This window comes from Cryptotermes secundus, unplaced genomic scaffold (genome assembly GCF_002891405.2).
Source record: "Cryptotermes secundus unplaced genomic scaffold, Csec_1.0 scaffold613, whole genome shotgun sequence".
NCBI classification, from domain to species: Eukaryota; Metazoa; Arthropoda; class Insecta; order Blattodea; family Kalotermitidae; genus Cryptotermes; species Cryptotermes secundus.
In genome coordinates, this window is record NW_019731226.1 from 181223 (window position 1) to 196156 (window position 14934).

Here is a 14934-nt window from a genome sequence, read left to right on the forward strand (position 1 = left end):
ATAGCTAGTTGCTATACCGACTAAGCTATCCCAGCTCCTGGGTACTGCAATTTTTAATGTTAAAGTTCCCAGTACATGCAGTTACCACTGTAATTTAAAGGGCTGACATTCCTGCACCATCTTATACAACTGTCACTGCTACTGTCAGCCATTTCAAGAATACAGGTGACATGTTTCTTCTGACTTTCTTAGTTTATTCAACAAAGCATAGTGAATTCACAAACTGTAGTGCCAAATGGTAGGATGGTGATTAACTGGAAAGTATGTGGACATAGGTCGGTATATGTATAAAGGGCTGAAGAAAATTATGAAAAATATCTGAACCCAGGACTCCAAACATAGAAGTGCTAATCACCTCACTGTGATGTTCACCAAGAGAACATGCAGACTGAGCAAGGTTCACAGTAACGAGAAACCTGGACACAGACAAGACGAACATCTCCAGGCTTACACAGTTTTGACTTGTGCAAATTCTGAAGAAACATAATCCCATATAAATATTTTATTTTTTTGCGAAGACTAAGTAAGTAATTAAATTTTGTCTCTGAAACAATAAAAATACGATTTTTAGATAGCAAAACTGAATGTATTGACTTTAACTGAATTACACATTTTCCAGTAAAAACTAAAGGAAGTGAAACAAGCTGTAACAAAAATTTCAAGTTATGTGATTCTGAGTTACAAACCACTACTGAGAATGCAATTATGGTGTAAGTCAGGAAATACCTGTACAATACTTGGTCACAAACCGATAACGACTGGAGTTCAGGTATACAATTTCACAAACCTCCTCAACCAATTCACATTATAATCTATACTAAAACCATGTGCATTTTGAACTAATGTCGCTAGGTACCCATATAAGGTAGTTTCCTCTTGGAATGCAACATACTTTTGGCCAAAAACACATAGCTGAAGAGGATGATGAAGGGGAGGGGGAAGATATGATGATGATGAGGAAGAGTAGGAGGGGAAAACAAGGATATGAAGAAATGTTACTGTGAAGAGTTCTACTTTGTGAGAAATAATGTGTAGTCCAGTGAAAGTCAACCGACATTTCCGAGGAGAATGTCGCCTTCTTTTTTGGGTCGAAAAATAGGTGAAACAAGATACCAGCATGAAGCAAGTGGCAAGCAGAGCCCTATTAGGTCTGCTGTCAGCTCTGCTTGTCACTTGCTTCACACCAAAAATGGAGGTGACATTCTCCTCCAAAACATCAGCTGACTTTGTTTCAACAGACTGCAGGGTGTTATATCCCAGATGAGAGAACTCTTCATAACCACCACTGTGAGTATAATTGCACATGTTCCTTTGAGTACTTTCTTAATGATGGTGATGACTGACTGATGACTAATGGTCCGGCAGGGAGAAGTGATGGTTTTCAGAAAACTAGTACACTTATTTTTTGACAACTAGCAAATTTTAATGTTTTTAAAAAGTACATGTATAATGCCATTTAAGATGCTGTAACAAAAAATAAGAAAATTTTAATTCATTTTCGGAAAATATCATGCAAATGGCGGCTGTTATTGTTCAAGCATTGTTGCAGATGAGCGGAAAAGTTGTTCATAGTTCTCTGAAGCATAGCAAGTGGAATTGCTCGAATTTCTTCGGTGATGGCGTCTGAAAGGGCCCCAGGAGTGGGTGGTTTGTCGATGTAAACCTTAGCTTCCCGGTAGCCCCATAAAAAGTAATGGCATGCCAAAAGATCTGGGGATTGAGAGGCCCACTCCACATCCCCACGCTTTGAAATGAGGTGCCCAGGAAAATGTTCTCTCAACAAGGCCACTGATTCTCTTGAGGTATGGCAAGTAGCCCCATCTTGCTGAAACCAAACTGTAGTGAGGTCGATGCGACATCTTCACAATTCAGGCAGTAAGAACTTGCACAACACTGTCACGTAACATTGTGACTTTACTGTTACGGTGTGTCCGCCTTCCATGAAAAAGTAAGGCCCAATTATGCCGAATCGGGAAATTCTGCACCACACAGTGGCTAGATTGCAATATAGGAGTCTTTGATGGAATACTTGGGGATTGTTTGCCAACCAGTACCAGAAATTTTGTTTACTGATGTGTCCTGTCAAGTGAAAATGCCCTCATCACTCATGATGAGAACAGTGTCACCCCTCAGCACTTCCAGCATTCTTTCAGCAAATGTAAACCTCTGTATGAAATCGTTCTGCTGCAGTTCTTGAACCACCTTGATTTTGTGCGGGTGATGGTGAAGGTCAGAGTGTAAAATTCGGCGAACTGACCTCTCTGACATCCGTAGAGCATGAGCGTATCATACCGCTGACCGACAGGGACAGGTCTCCACACCTTGTCAAACTCATTCAATGTGTTCCAGAGTCCTGACGGTTCGATCGCCTCCCCGAGCTGTACCCAGTCTCACAGATCCAGCTGTCCTGAAGTTCTTCACCCACTTCAATATTGTGTTTCGAGACAGAACGGTGCCATGTCGACCAACATTGAAGCGAGTACAAAATCAAGGCTGTGTAAGCACTACCGAACTACCCGTTTGAATAAACGTCTCAAAAACAAAGGCACAATGTTCAATCATCCATGGTTCCATGGTTACTGAAATGGCGTCTAACAGCGAGTAACTGCCAACCATTGCACATGCGCTAGAAGCCCTACTCCCACTTTTATACCCATCACAAATACCTCACACCTCCCTGCCGGACCCTGTATATGCATTACAACTGTCTCTTAGAAGCTAACAGTCACTTAGCTAGTCAAGAAATTCCTTGCCATTTTTGGAACCTGAAATTTCATTACTATGTTCACAACAGCCCATCACCAGTCTCTATCCTGCACCAGATAAATAGGTCCACACCTATTTCTGTAACCCCTCAATGCCGAGGGGCATCTAAATCCTATTTGCTTCTCAGGGCAGAGAACACTAAAATTATAGGAATTTTACTGCTACACTAGGCATGTTATGTACACTAATCAGAGAGAAACATGTGACAATTGGCTGGTGTATTATGTCCATCTAATGGCTCTGACGAGTTAAGATCCATTTTTAAGTTCTCTACCCATCTATGTCTTGATTACCAAAGTGGTCTCTTTCTTCATGTTTTCCAAAGTAAACCTCTGTTCACAATTCTCATCTTCATAATGTGTGCTACTTTCCTCACCCATCTCACTTTCTTGATTTTATCATCCCAATATTATTTAGAGGGTACAAACAAATTATGAAGACCCCCATTATACAGTTTTCTCAAGCATTGCATTAGCTCCACTTCTGAATGTATTTCTGGACTACTCCCTTATAATCATTACAGTCCAGGCCACCATAACATCCTTGACTTCATTACCTTCATATGCAGCTAAAAAAAATATTAATAGGAATGAGGTCAAAGTGCCTACTGGTAAATAATTTGGAGCAGTCTGAATGCAAGATATTTTAATGAAATGAATGAAGGCATGTAACAATATGAAATAATGCTGGTGACATTCCACTAATATACAGTAGCACAATGTTTCCACAGTCACTACAGTTCTAAACTGTTCAGTCACAAAACGAAAAATCTGCATACATAACTTTGTACATTGTCGCATCTGTTAGCCTCCTGTTTTGTCCTGGATCATTTGTTCAGCTTTGTACACTTTCCAACATACTAAATAATCCCGAAAGAGCTTGAATAAAGTGCAGTAGTTTGCAAAAAGTAGAAATATAAGTGATAAAATATGATACCACTCTGATGATTGGACTAGAATGACAATTTCTATTATGACAAGAGAAACTTGCAGGCCCAAAAGAGAGCACAGAAGAACTGATGGATTGTTGAACACTGCCTGAAATGTTAAAATTACACAAAAATGATCATAACTTCACATAATATACAAAGCAACTATGAAAATAATACAATACTGTGGTAGTTGAAGGTGATCAATTTATCACTGACTGCCTGTTGATTTTTTTATTAATTTTTTTGTCTCCAGCCACACTGCCAAAAATATTGATGGTATGAAGCATAAATATGTATGTCCAATTATACACAGCTTGTGGTAAACACAAATATAATGTTCTGGAATGACATACAATATTATGGGTGGGTTACCCCATGCACTGTGACCATTTATTGATCTATCGTGCGTCCCCCTTTTTAATTATTCTAACTAGTCATCATGCCCTTCCAGTACTGGTGCTTGGAGGAGTTGAAAACTACTTGGGCAGGAAACTGCCTAATTTTTCTCAGAGGTTTCCTAGAGACATGAGGATCTTTTACGTGCCGTAAATCTACGACACAGGACACACAGCTTAAAGTCCCTCCTGGAGGACTTGTTCCCTGAATTTTTCTGCGACCTCTGCCGGGTTTGAACCTGCATACCTTGAGTCATGAGGTGGGAACATTACCCCTAGACTATGGAGGCCGCTATCATAGAGACTAAGAAATGTTGCTGTATCCACAAGCCATAGCAAAGCCATAAAACTTTCATGCAACCAGCAGATATATGGCAGGCAAGGCAAAGGGTCTACAGGAGACACAGGTGACTGACATGGCAGTCAACATATTAATCCCAAAGTAGTATACAATTCATTTTTATTAACATACTTGCAGTTGTGGGGCAGTTTCCTATTCTGTGGCTCTCATTCTAACCAGGGGGAGTAGGATCTGAATGTGTGTCAGACTACTTCCGAAATACTGTAATCAGCAGCATCGTATTTATTGCACTTCTCCCTCAAAACTGGGACTTTTAAAATCAGGTGTGGCTTATGAGCAGTTCTAGAAGAAAAGAAGTACCACTAGATTGTCTAGATCTGGTAGCGTACCAAGAGAGGATGCTTTAGCTCTGATTAACATGAGCTCAATTCAAATCAGTGTTACTAACTAGTGGAGTCCTAACAAAAATGTATCACACCTCATTTTTACAGCCTCCTGTCAATCCAAAAGATTAAATTCACATATTTTAAGTAATGTCTGTAACTACATGCAGGAGTGTGAAACTTTCCTCCTCTTTAACTCTTCCGATTGGTGTGCATAGTTTTTCCCTTGTTTAAAAACTATGTAATTTTGAAGTGGGGTTTATATTCAAACAAATATGCTAATTTATTTCTTGGTAGATATCAGTAGCTAATGGTTGTCACAAGGCTGATGTGTGTTACCATTAGAACAAAAGATAAAACTGTCAGAAGATTAAACAGGAAAGAGTAAAATGAAATTTTACAACAGACGAAAGTTCCTTCACATTTCTAAGCATAATGATAGTTATGGTGAATCCAGCATGAATAGTTGTGTTATCTCATTGGTTCTGTACCTGTTCTCTCTCACTGGACAGTGATGTACAGTGCAACCACAACAGAAGTAAAGCTTAAAGAACCCAATTATGGGGAGAAAAATCAATGCGTCCAAGTTCTTAATGCTATGTTACATAAGGCATGTGCAAGAATGACATTTTAAATTCAAGACAAGTATTTGGAAACACTTTGAGAATCAAGACGAAAACAAGAACTTTCTCCACTAGACCAATTTCACCACTGTAATCACAAATCATAACAATGCCACTTTTCACAATACACCAAAGTGTAATACTTATTCCTTATGACATCAAACCCTGTTTTAAAGATAAACTTTCATAAATCATTCGATGTCTTAAAACAGTTCATTTATATGCCTATGTCATTTTTTACTGTAGGCAGGCAGACAGTGTGAGGGAGAGAGACAGTTTGTTGACAAGCTGACTAACATCCATTACAATTCTGACTGATCACGTACTTTGTGTGCTAGTGGGCAAAGTAAAATGAGTAAAATTATAGTAGTTGAAGGCTGAAAAATCAGTGTCTCAATTAAGATTTCTCTGTTTGATTTTAAAAAACATAACAGTCATATCTGCCCAATATGTAAGGAAAAATCTCACATAAAACAAGACTTCTGGTAGTTTCATTGCAGCATGCAAGTCCTAACTAGCAGTCTGACATTTAGAACAAGGAACAGATTTATGGGAACATGAGCTCTGTCTGCCCACGAGTTAACGTCAGACAGGCCATACAACAGCAGGAATCTCTACAAACAGTGCTCCACAAGATATCACTCCATGAAACATACATCACACATATTACACGTTAAGCACTGAAAATCTGAACCTAATCTGCCAGTTACCGCACATGTTAAGCGGCCTCCGTAGTCTAGGGGTAACGTTCCCACCTCATGACTCAAGGTACGTGGGTTCAAACCCGGCAGAGGTCGTGGAATTTTTAAGGTCGGAAAAATTCAGGGAACAAGTCCTCCGGGAGGGACTTTAAGCCGTGTGTCCCGTGTCATAGAGTTACGGTACGTAAAGGATCCTCATGTCTCTAGGAGACCTCTGAGCAAAATTAGGCAAAGTTTCCCACCCAAGTAGTTTCTAATTCCTCCGGTAGATGGGGAACTATCGGGGACCACTGCCAGAGAGGTGGCTGACCTCGCTGGCAGAATGGGGCTGATAGCAAGCACCAGTACTGGAAGGGCATGGCGACTGGTAGAATAATTACAGGGGGACGCACAATAGATCAACAACTGGCCGTAGTGCATGGGGAAACCCACCCACCTCCAAAATAATAATAATAATAATAATAATAATAATAATAATACAGCACATGTTACAAGATTTAAAGAATATGCTTTGCTACGTGTACTGCCACATGATGAATGCAGTGAATTTGTTGATATAATGGTACTGCTTTGCATGCCCAGAAATACATAACAAAAACAAGCCTCTTCAGGGGATTAAAATACTCCAGCAGAGTAACAACAAAACCAAAGACATGTGAAATACCACATACAAGCTTCCAATTATTGGTGAGTTTGCTTATAACTACAGAGTTTTCACACAAAGCCCATACAGGGTGGCTTCAGCATAATGCCTTCCTCTCACATTTCTCTCAACATCCATCATCTATAAATAAACATACTTCTTACTCAACAGTACATAACCTCAGCATAGAAGCCTCCGTACTCTAGAGGTAACGTTCCCACCTCATGACTCGTAGTACGCGGGTTCAAATACCTGGCGGAGGTCGTCGAATTTTTAAGGGCGGAAAAATTCAGGGAACAAGTCCTCCGGGAGGGACTTTAAGCCATGGGTCCCATGTCGTAGCTTTACGACATGTAAGAGAACCTCATATCTCCAAAGGAGGTCACTGAGCCAAATTACGGACGTTTCCCGCCCAACAGCAGTCTCTAATACCTCCGGTAGATGGGGGAATCATTATAGGAGCCGGTCTCGCTGGCTGGGCAGGACTGATGGTAAGCACCAGTACCAGTAGGATATAGAGACTGGTATTAATCATAGAGGGAAGCACAATGGACCAATACAGGTCTAAGTGCACGGGGAAACCCACCCTCTCCAATAACTAACTAACTAACCTCAGCATTTGAAACATCATAAAACTGATTGTAACTAACCTCAATTTGGATTTTCTCTTTATGTGATTCAACAACAAACATGTGTAGTTGCCCCAGGGCAATCCTGAGTAAACTATGGCATTGTAATGGTTCATGAATTCTACTTTGCCATTAATTTCAGCCAATCACGTCATTTTCATATGTCTACATATTTCAAGCATTTTCTGCACTGCTAAAATTAGCAGAGTTTTGACTCATATCTAACAAACTTATGGCTGGAAGTTTAAGTTTGTGAGCGCATCTCAACAACTGTACTTGTTTGTATGAAATTATGAATGTATTAGTGACCTCGACAGATTCTTGCTGACAAGTCAGGAAATATATGAAGAAAGTCAGCTATGAAATGTCTTAGGAACAGGTTGTTTCCTTACTCGGTCATCCAGTCCATAACAGTGAGAAACCTACAGGTTGGTCTGGAGATAACATTCTCAATTGCATACTGGAGGTTCTTGGTTTCAAAGTCAGCTAGGCCACACGCTACACCAACTGTGATTTTATGTGGTTTTCCCCAGTCTCAATACTGAAAGCATTATTAAATCACCCACAAAAAAAGAAACACCTTGGAAAGAGAGTTTATGATTAGTTCATGTACTATATTTCAACTGTGTATAAGGTAAACCAAAGGTAAGTCGGACTAGGGTTTTCATAGTTCTTTTCATTTGATATTTATAAGTCCAAACTGATTTACTCTTAGGAACAGCTATTGTGTTCCATCAACTTAGCCCTATCTCCGAAAGCCAAACCTCATTCATGAAAGCTAATGTCACCAAACATGTCCTTCCACCCATACATGCATCCAAACCTCCTGCTAACATTAGCTAAAAATGTAAAAATAAAAACAAATAGTTTATTTCTTGACAAAATATGCACTGTAAAGAATGAATTGGCAATAATGGGAAAATCAGTCCTTGTTAATTTACTTTCAATATACCCCCCTCACCTACACTCATAGAACTACTTCCAAGATATGCTACTGCTACCCCTAGTCCCCTTCTATGTACTTACATAAAATCTGGCATGAGCCTGATTTCCTGGTTCAGCTGCATTTGAAATTCCTTCTGCTTTGTAGAATTCTCTGCAGTGTTTCACAAGTGCCCCCTGGTGCCAAAGCATAGAATCAGCCCACCTAACAAAAGAGGACAGTGCCACGGGATGAAAAATATGGTAGCCTGCTCAACTGTACAGAGCTTTGCAAGCTAGTGTGCATAAATTCACAGTATAGTAGTTGCATGAACAGACTCTGTTTCAGCCTTCTATTATTAAATGGTAAAGCTATCAATGTGCTTAATGAAGCACCAAGCCATGAGACACACAAAGAAGGGGTGATACTGTACATACCATTGCTAACTTGTGGATATGGATGTGATCATTCCATAATGTGCTGCTGTAGGTGTACAACACTACAACTGCCACAACACCAATTTCATACAAACCTCCTCAGTGACTTACACCATACAAGATTAACATTTCCTGGGCCAGACATAGCTCCATGCAGCTCTAAATACGAAGGGGGACCCAAAAATAACCGGAACCGACCTGATGCACGCGCATGCTTTGTAGTTACAAGTTGTGCTGCTAGGTGGTGTTAGCTGGGGGTCTCCCGCGACTGTTAGTGAGCTGGCGTCAGTCTGAGTTAAGTGGTTTGTCTGTGGTGCTCTGTTGCGTGCGTTCCTGTTTCAACCCTTTGGCGATTTGTGAGATGGCTGACCAGAAGGAACAAAGAGTGTGCGTGAAATTTTGCTTTCTGTTAGGGAAAACTGCAGCCGAGACTGTTGGGATGCTTCGGCAAGCCTTTAATGATGATGCTTTGGGGAAATCACAGGTCTATGAGTGGTTTTCCCGTTTCAAATCTGGCAACATGTCAACAGAAGACATGCCACGCCCCGGGCGTCCTTCGACAGGAAGAAATGACGAAAACATTGCCAAAATCAAACGTGCAATTGATGAAGATCGTTGAAAGACCATTGACCAACTTTCTGAGGAAACGAACATCTCATGGAGCACGGTCCAGCGAATTTTAACCGAAGGTTTGCACATGAGACGGGTGTCTGCAAAATTTGTTCCTCGCTTGCTCGGAGATGACCAAAGAGAAAACCACGTGAATGTTTGCCGCGACTTGAAGAGTGAAGTGCAGAACGATCCAGAATTTCTTAAAAGAATTGTGACTGGCGATGAGTCTTGGTGCTACAGGTACGATCCAGAATCAAAGCAATCATCAAGCCAGTGGAAAACTCCAACTTCACCATGACCGAAGAAAGCGCGTCAAGTGCGATCCAATGTGAAAACAATGTTGATTTGTTTTTTTGATGTGAATGGCATTGTCCACAAAAGAGTTCGTTCCGCCAGGACAAACAGTGAACCAACATTTTTACCTGGATGTGTTACGAAGATTACGAGAGTGTGCGACGAAAACGGTCCGAAATGTGGAGAAATGGGAACTGGTTGCTTCACCACGACAATGCTCCAGCCCACACAGCTTTGACGGTCGGACAGTTTTTGACAAGCAACAACATGGTGATTGTGCTTCATCCACCTTACTCACCTGACCTGGCTCCGTCGGACTTTTTTTTGTTTCCACGGATGAAGAGAAGTCTGAAAGGAAAGTGATTCCGTGATGTGGATGAAGTCAAAGAAAACACGCTAAAGGCTTTGAACAGTATCCAGCCTCAAGAATTCCAGCACTGTTTTGAGCAGTGGCAAAAGCATTGGGACAAGTGCATTAATGCACATGGACAATACTCTGAAGGGGACTAATATACAGTTCAATAAAAATGCAAAAATAAAAAATAACAAAAATAATTCCGGTTATTTTTGGGTCCCCCTCGTATAGCACATGAGATTACAAGCCCAACATACATCTCCAGACTCTTGGTACTACAGTGTATACTAATACTACCACAACAAAACACAATATGGAATAATCACATCTGTATCCACAAGTTAACAACAGTATGCATACCTGCGACCCACAGTTCAGTGCTATGAACTCATGGTAGATGCAGCACTCAAGCTTCAAATTTTCATAGCCTGAGAACCCAAATTTTAATTACTATAGTTCATTTAATTTGCACCCTCTACCATTTTACATTGATGCCACCTAATTCCTACCCCTGCAACTTCATACACCCAATCTCTATCCAGTATCTATCTCTCTTACCCCATTATAATTATACTGTGGCATATTTGCTCAAAGCAAGAACTGTTGAGCCAGAGAAACAGCTGTTGCTAGGTAATGCCAGCAAGCAACAACAGAGGAGTTGTCACGATACATGATGTGTATAGCCGTTGCTATGGAGTGACTGGGTAAGCACATATGTGGTGACATCATGCACCAATAGAAGAGGTGTTGCAGGCGGTGTTCTCTGTGGGTCCACCGAGAGGCTATATGATTTGACTGACAAAGTTCAGTTCAGAGAATGAGTGCAGTGCAGTTGAGGGTTCAGTTGTGGAGAGTTAACCAGCAGCCAACAGAAGCTTAAGATTCATTACCACAAAACATGCAGTGAAAACATTGCAGACAAAAGCCACTGTTGAGAGCAGTTACCAAGTAAACACAGGTGAAAGTAGACTGAGAAGATTTAGTGTGGAGTGATATGTAGTGTGGAAATCAGCACTGGTGTTTTATGGTTATTTGCAGTTACAACCTGTAAGTGGTCAATAAATCTATTCACAAATCCAAACCCTGTCTAAAGTCACTAACAGAAGTGGCAATATATTTTAAAGAAACCAGGAAGCATATTTTAGAATGAATTACTCGTAACAACTAAACACTGGCCAATGTGCATATTTGTAGTAAACAATAATGAATGCACCACCTGCCTGAAGATGGGCTTTATGGCTGAAACATGTAGCAATAATAAACAAACATATAACATACTAGGTGGTTCAAATATGACCGGGACTGATTTTTTGTAAACAAGCCGCACTGTGCAGCAGCTGTGCGACCTTGAGAGAGTGAAGCCACAGCCGCCACCCTCCCTCCTGTTAGGGTTAGAACCTGTTCAGTCCTGTCTGGAAGTTGCTAGAGTGATGAGTGAACAGAAGGTACCGCAGAGCATGGAACAACGCATAGTCATCAAATTCCTCGTTGGAGAAAATGTCCCGTCCTCTGAAATTCACCACAGACTCCAACAACAGTATGGGGAAAGTGTCTCTCATGGAACCGCGTGTTTGAGTGGTGTAAGTCCTTCAGAGAGGGCAGAGAGCACGTGGAGAATGAACCGCATGATCGTCGGCCGCAAACATCCATCACCAAGCCAAACACTGATCGTGCAGATGCACTTATTCGTGAGAATAGGCGCATCACTATCAAGGAACTTGGAGCAATGCTGTCCATCACTGTTGGTAGTGTAGAAGACATCATGAAATACCACCTGCACTATCGCAAGGTGAATGCACGGTGGGTACCACGCACTTTGACGGACGTGAACAAAATGGTGCGCATGCAAGTTGCCAGTCAACTCCTACAGCAGTTTGAAGACGAAGCTGATGCATTTTTTAAGTCTATAGTGACCACCGATGAAACGTGGGTGCACTACTTCTTTCCCGAGTCCCAGCAATCATCACGCGAGTGGCGGCATACCAGTTCTCCCAAACCCAAGGGAGCGTGGAGGAGCCATTCGGCAGGAAAAGTGATGGCAACGTTCTTCTGGGACTGGCAGGGGGTTAGCCATATAGACTTTCTGACAGATGCGAGAACAGTCAATGCAGCTTATTACTCAGATCTCCTGGCAACAGACATGAAGGAAAAGATCCGATCCAAGCGGAAGACATGTGGAAAGTGGCTAGCCTTCCTTCAAGACAACGCACGCCCTCATACGGCCAAAACAACAATGGAAACCCTCCGGAAATTGAAATGGAACCTTCTGACACATCCGTCGTACAGTTCTGATTTGGCACCAAGTGATTTCTACCTGTTCGGAAGGCTCAAATCGACTTGCAAGGCATGCGGTTTGTGGACGACGATGCAGTCATCCAGAATGTTCGGGAGTGGATACACCGCCAACCACAAAACGTTTTTGAAAAGGGCATCAGGATGCTTCCAGAACGTTGGAAAAAATGTGTTGACTCCGGAGGGGAGTACATTGAAGGCTGACATGTGCAAGTAAGTGTTTGGCAATTTTGGTATAAAAAAAATCAGTCCAGGTCATATTTGAACCACCTTGTACCATTATACGTGGGGCAATCCAAAAGTTTCCGAAATTTGAATTTTGCGCGCGAATGGTTATGAGTACATCAAAATACTGCTAGGTGTCTCCTCACAAATCCTTTTTGAATCAGTGTGGTAAGCGGCGTTGAGTTGAGTGGTTGGGTTTATTGTTGGTAAACGTATTTCTAGTGTTGTGTTTCCGTGAGTTTGTGGTTTTGCAATGGCTGACATGAGAGAGCAGCGTCTGTATAAAGTTTTGTTTCAAACTTGGGAAAACCGCTGCAGAAACGCACAAAATGTTGAAGCAAGCTTTTCGTGAAAACAGTTTAGGTCAGACACAAACTTACAACTGGTATAAGCGTTTTAAAGATGGCCGAACATTGACTGATGATGACGATCGTTTGGGATGGCCATCAACGGGCAAAACACCAGAAAATGTCATGAAAGTTAGGCATCTGATTCTGCAAGATCACAGATTGACCATCCAAGACCTCTGTAACACCTTGGGACTAAGTTACGGTACACATCAACGAATTTTGTCAGAGGAACTGAACATGAGGAGGATTGCAGCGAAGTTTGTGCCACGACTGCTGCAAAATGAACAGAAGCAGCATCGCTTGGAAGTCTGCAGGGAACTTCAGCTACAGCTTCAAGAGGATCCAAACTTTCTTTCGAATGTTGTCACTGGTGACGAAAGTTGGGTTTATGGCTACAACCCTGAAAGCAAGCAGCAACTGTCGCAATGGAAGAGCCCTTCTTAACCTCGGCCGAAAAAAGCTCGACAAGTCAAGAGCAACATTAAGTCCATGTTGATCTGTTTTTTTTTTATATTGAAGGGATTGTTCATAAGGAGTTCATCCCTCCTGGTCAGACAGTCAATAAAGAGTTCTATCGCGATGTTCTAAGGCGTTTGAGGGAGAACATGAGGAGACAACGTCCACAGAAGTGGCGCACGAACGACTGCATACTCCACTATGACAACGCACGACTGCATAGGGCTTACATTGTGCAGGAATTTTTGGCTAAAAACAAGATGGCAGTTGTTCCCCACCCACTGTACTCGCCAGACTTAGCTCCATGTGATTTCTTTCTCTTCCCCAAGATGAAAATCAAGTTGAAGGGGCGAAGATTTGATACAGTTGAGGAAATTCAAGCGGAAATGCAGACGGTACTAAACACCCTAACAAAGAAAGACTTCCAGGATGCACTTCAAAGTGGCAGAAATGCTGGGATCGGTGTATGCGCTCCCAAAGGGACTACTCTGAAGGTGATGGTGCAGAATAAGATAGGTAAGATGTAATAGTTTTTATTAATATATTTTGGGAACTTTTGGATTGCACCACGTACATCGCAGCTGTGTACACAGAACTTCCATAATTTCTATATATATCCAACACAACATCATGCTCCAATACAATATTCTACATCCTCTGATTTCTTGTATCTCTCGTGTCAGATGAACTATAAAAAATTATTTATCAAAACCTTGTGGTTGAGCTGTTAAGCACTTCTACTTTGTATTTGGGAGTTCCAAGATAAAAAAAAAAACTTGGACTACACACCTGTCTCCGCAGATGATATGAAATAAATACTGAAATACACCATGACTGATGATTTCTGTCTCTTTTCTAACATAACATTCACAAATCACCCTACCTTTGACACTGAAAAATTTTGGATCACAGTACTGTTAAATAAATGAATAGTCAAACAGTGAAATCATAATTACAGATATCTTCAGCCTGAGTATAAATGTAATTAACTTGGGATATGGTCAGTGAACTCCTGTTCTTCTGGGTGCACACTGCTGTAGTCTGAAGGTACACTTGTATTATTTCCTAAGAGTAGTGAAGACTGGAATAATAGAACTGACTCATTGACCTCAGTTTGCTCTCAAGGTACTTCTTTTGTACCCCCAGAAAAGTAAGACCTTCCCCAGCTCAAAGTTCTTGGTTGGACACTGGGTCCAGAAATGTGGGCCACTTCTCATCATTTGCGGTGTATGAATCACTGCAGTTCACGCACTGAGGTCATTGGGACATGATGCCTCACCAGAGACGAGGTTCAATGCACATATTTTTTGGACATGTCTAAATCACTGATAGTTGAAGCAGCACTATGGATGTACACTAATCCTTTCATAACCAACACTGATTGTGCTAGTAAGTGTTAAGGACTTAAAATATCAGGAACACAGTTTACTCCAGTCCCATTTCCTGACAAACCTGTGCACTGTCAAAGACTGAACAGCCAGGGCAGACTGGCCATTCTACCCAGGCAGTTAGTACCCTGGAGGAGCTGAGAGATGAGTGCTTCTTGTCAAGGAATCTCAATTTGGCTTTTGCTCTGCACCTACACAAGAGCATACCATTCTTTAATTGGCATGGAATCT

General features: G+C 41.4%; 1 protein-coding gene across 6 annotated transcripts in view; it reads right to left on the reverse strand.

The window, feature by feature from the left end:
• Nucleotides 1-662: 662 nt before the first annotated feature.
• The window catches only part of LOC111866574 (transmembrane protein 39A), a 74583-nt gene continuing 60311 nt past the window's right edge, over nt 663-14934 (reverse strand). For 5 of the 6 annotated variants that reach the window (XM_023855643.2, XM_033752327.1, XM_023855644.2 and 2 more), the window contains 2 exons: nt 8399-8519; nt 3395-3803 (listed from right to left, as the gene is read on the reverse strand). In XM_023855643.2, the coding sequence (XP_023711411.1) occupies nt 3570-3803; nt 8399-8519 (355 nt within the window). In that variant the 3' untranslated portion in view covers nt 3395-3569. Of the gene's footprint in view, nt 2425-3394; nt 3804-8398; nt 8520-14934 lie in introns of those variants that run through there. The other variant, XM_033752325.1, reaches the window with a different exon arrangement.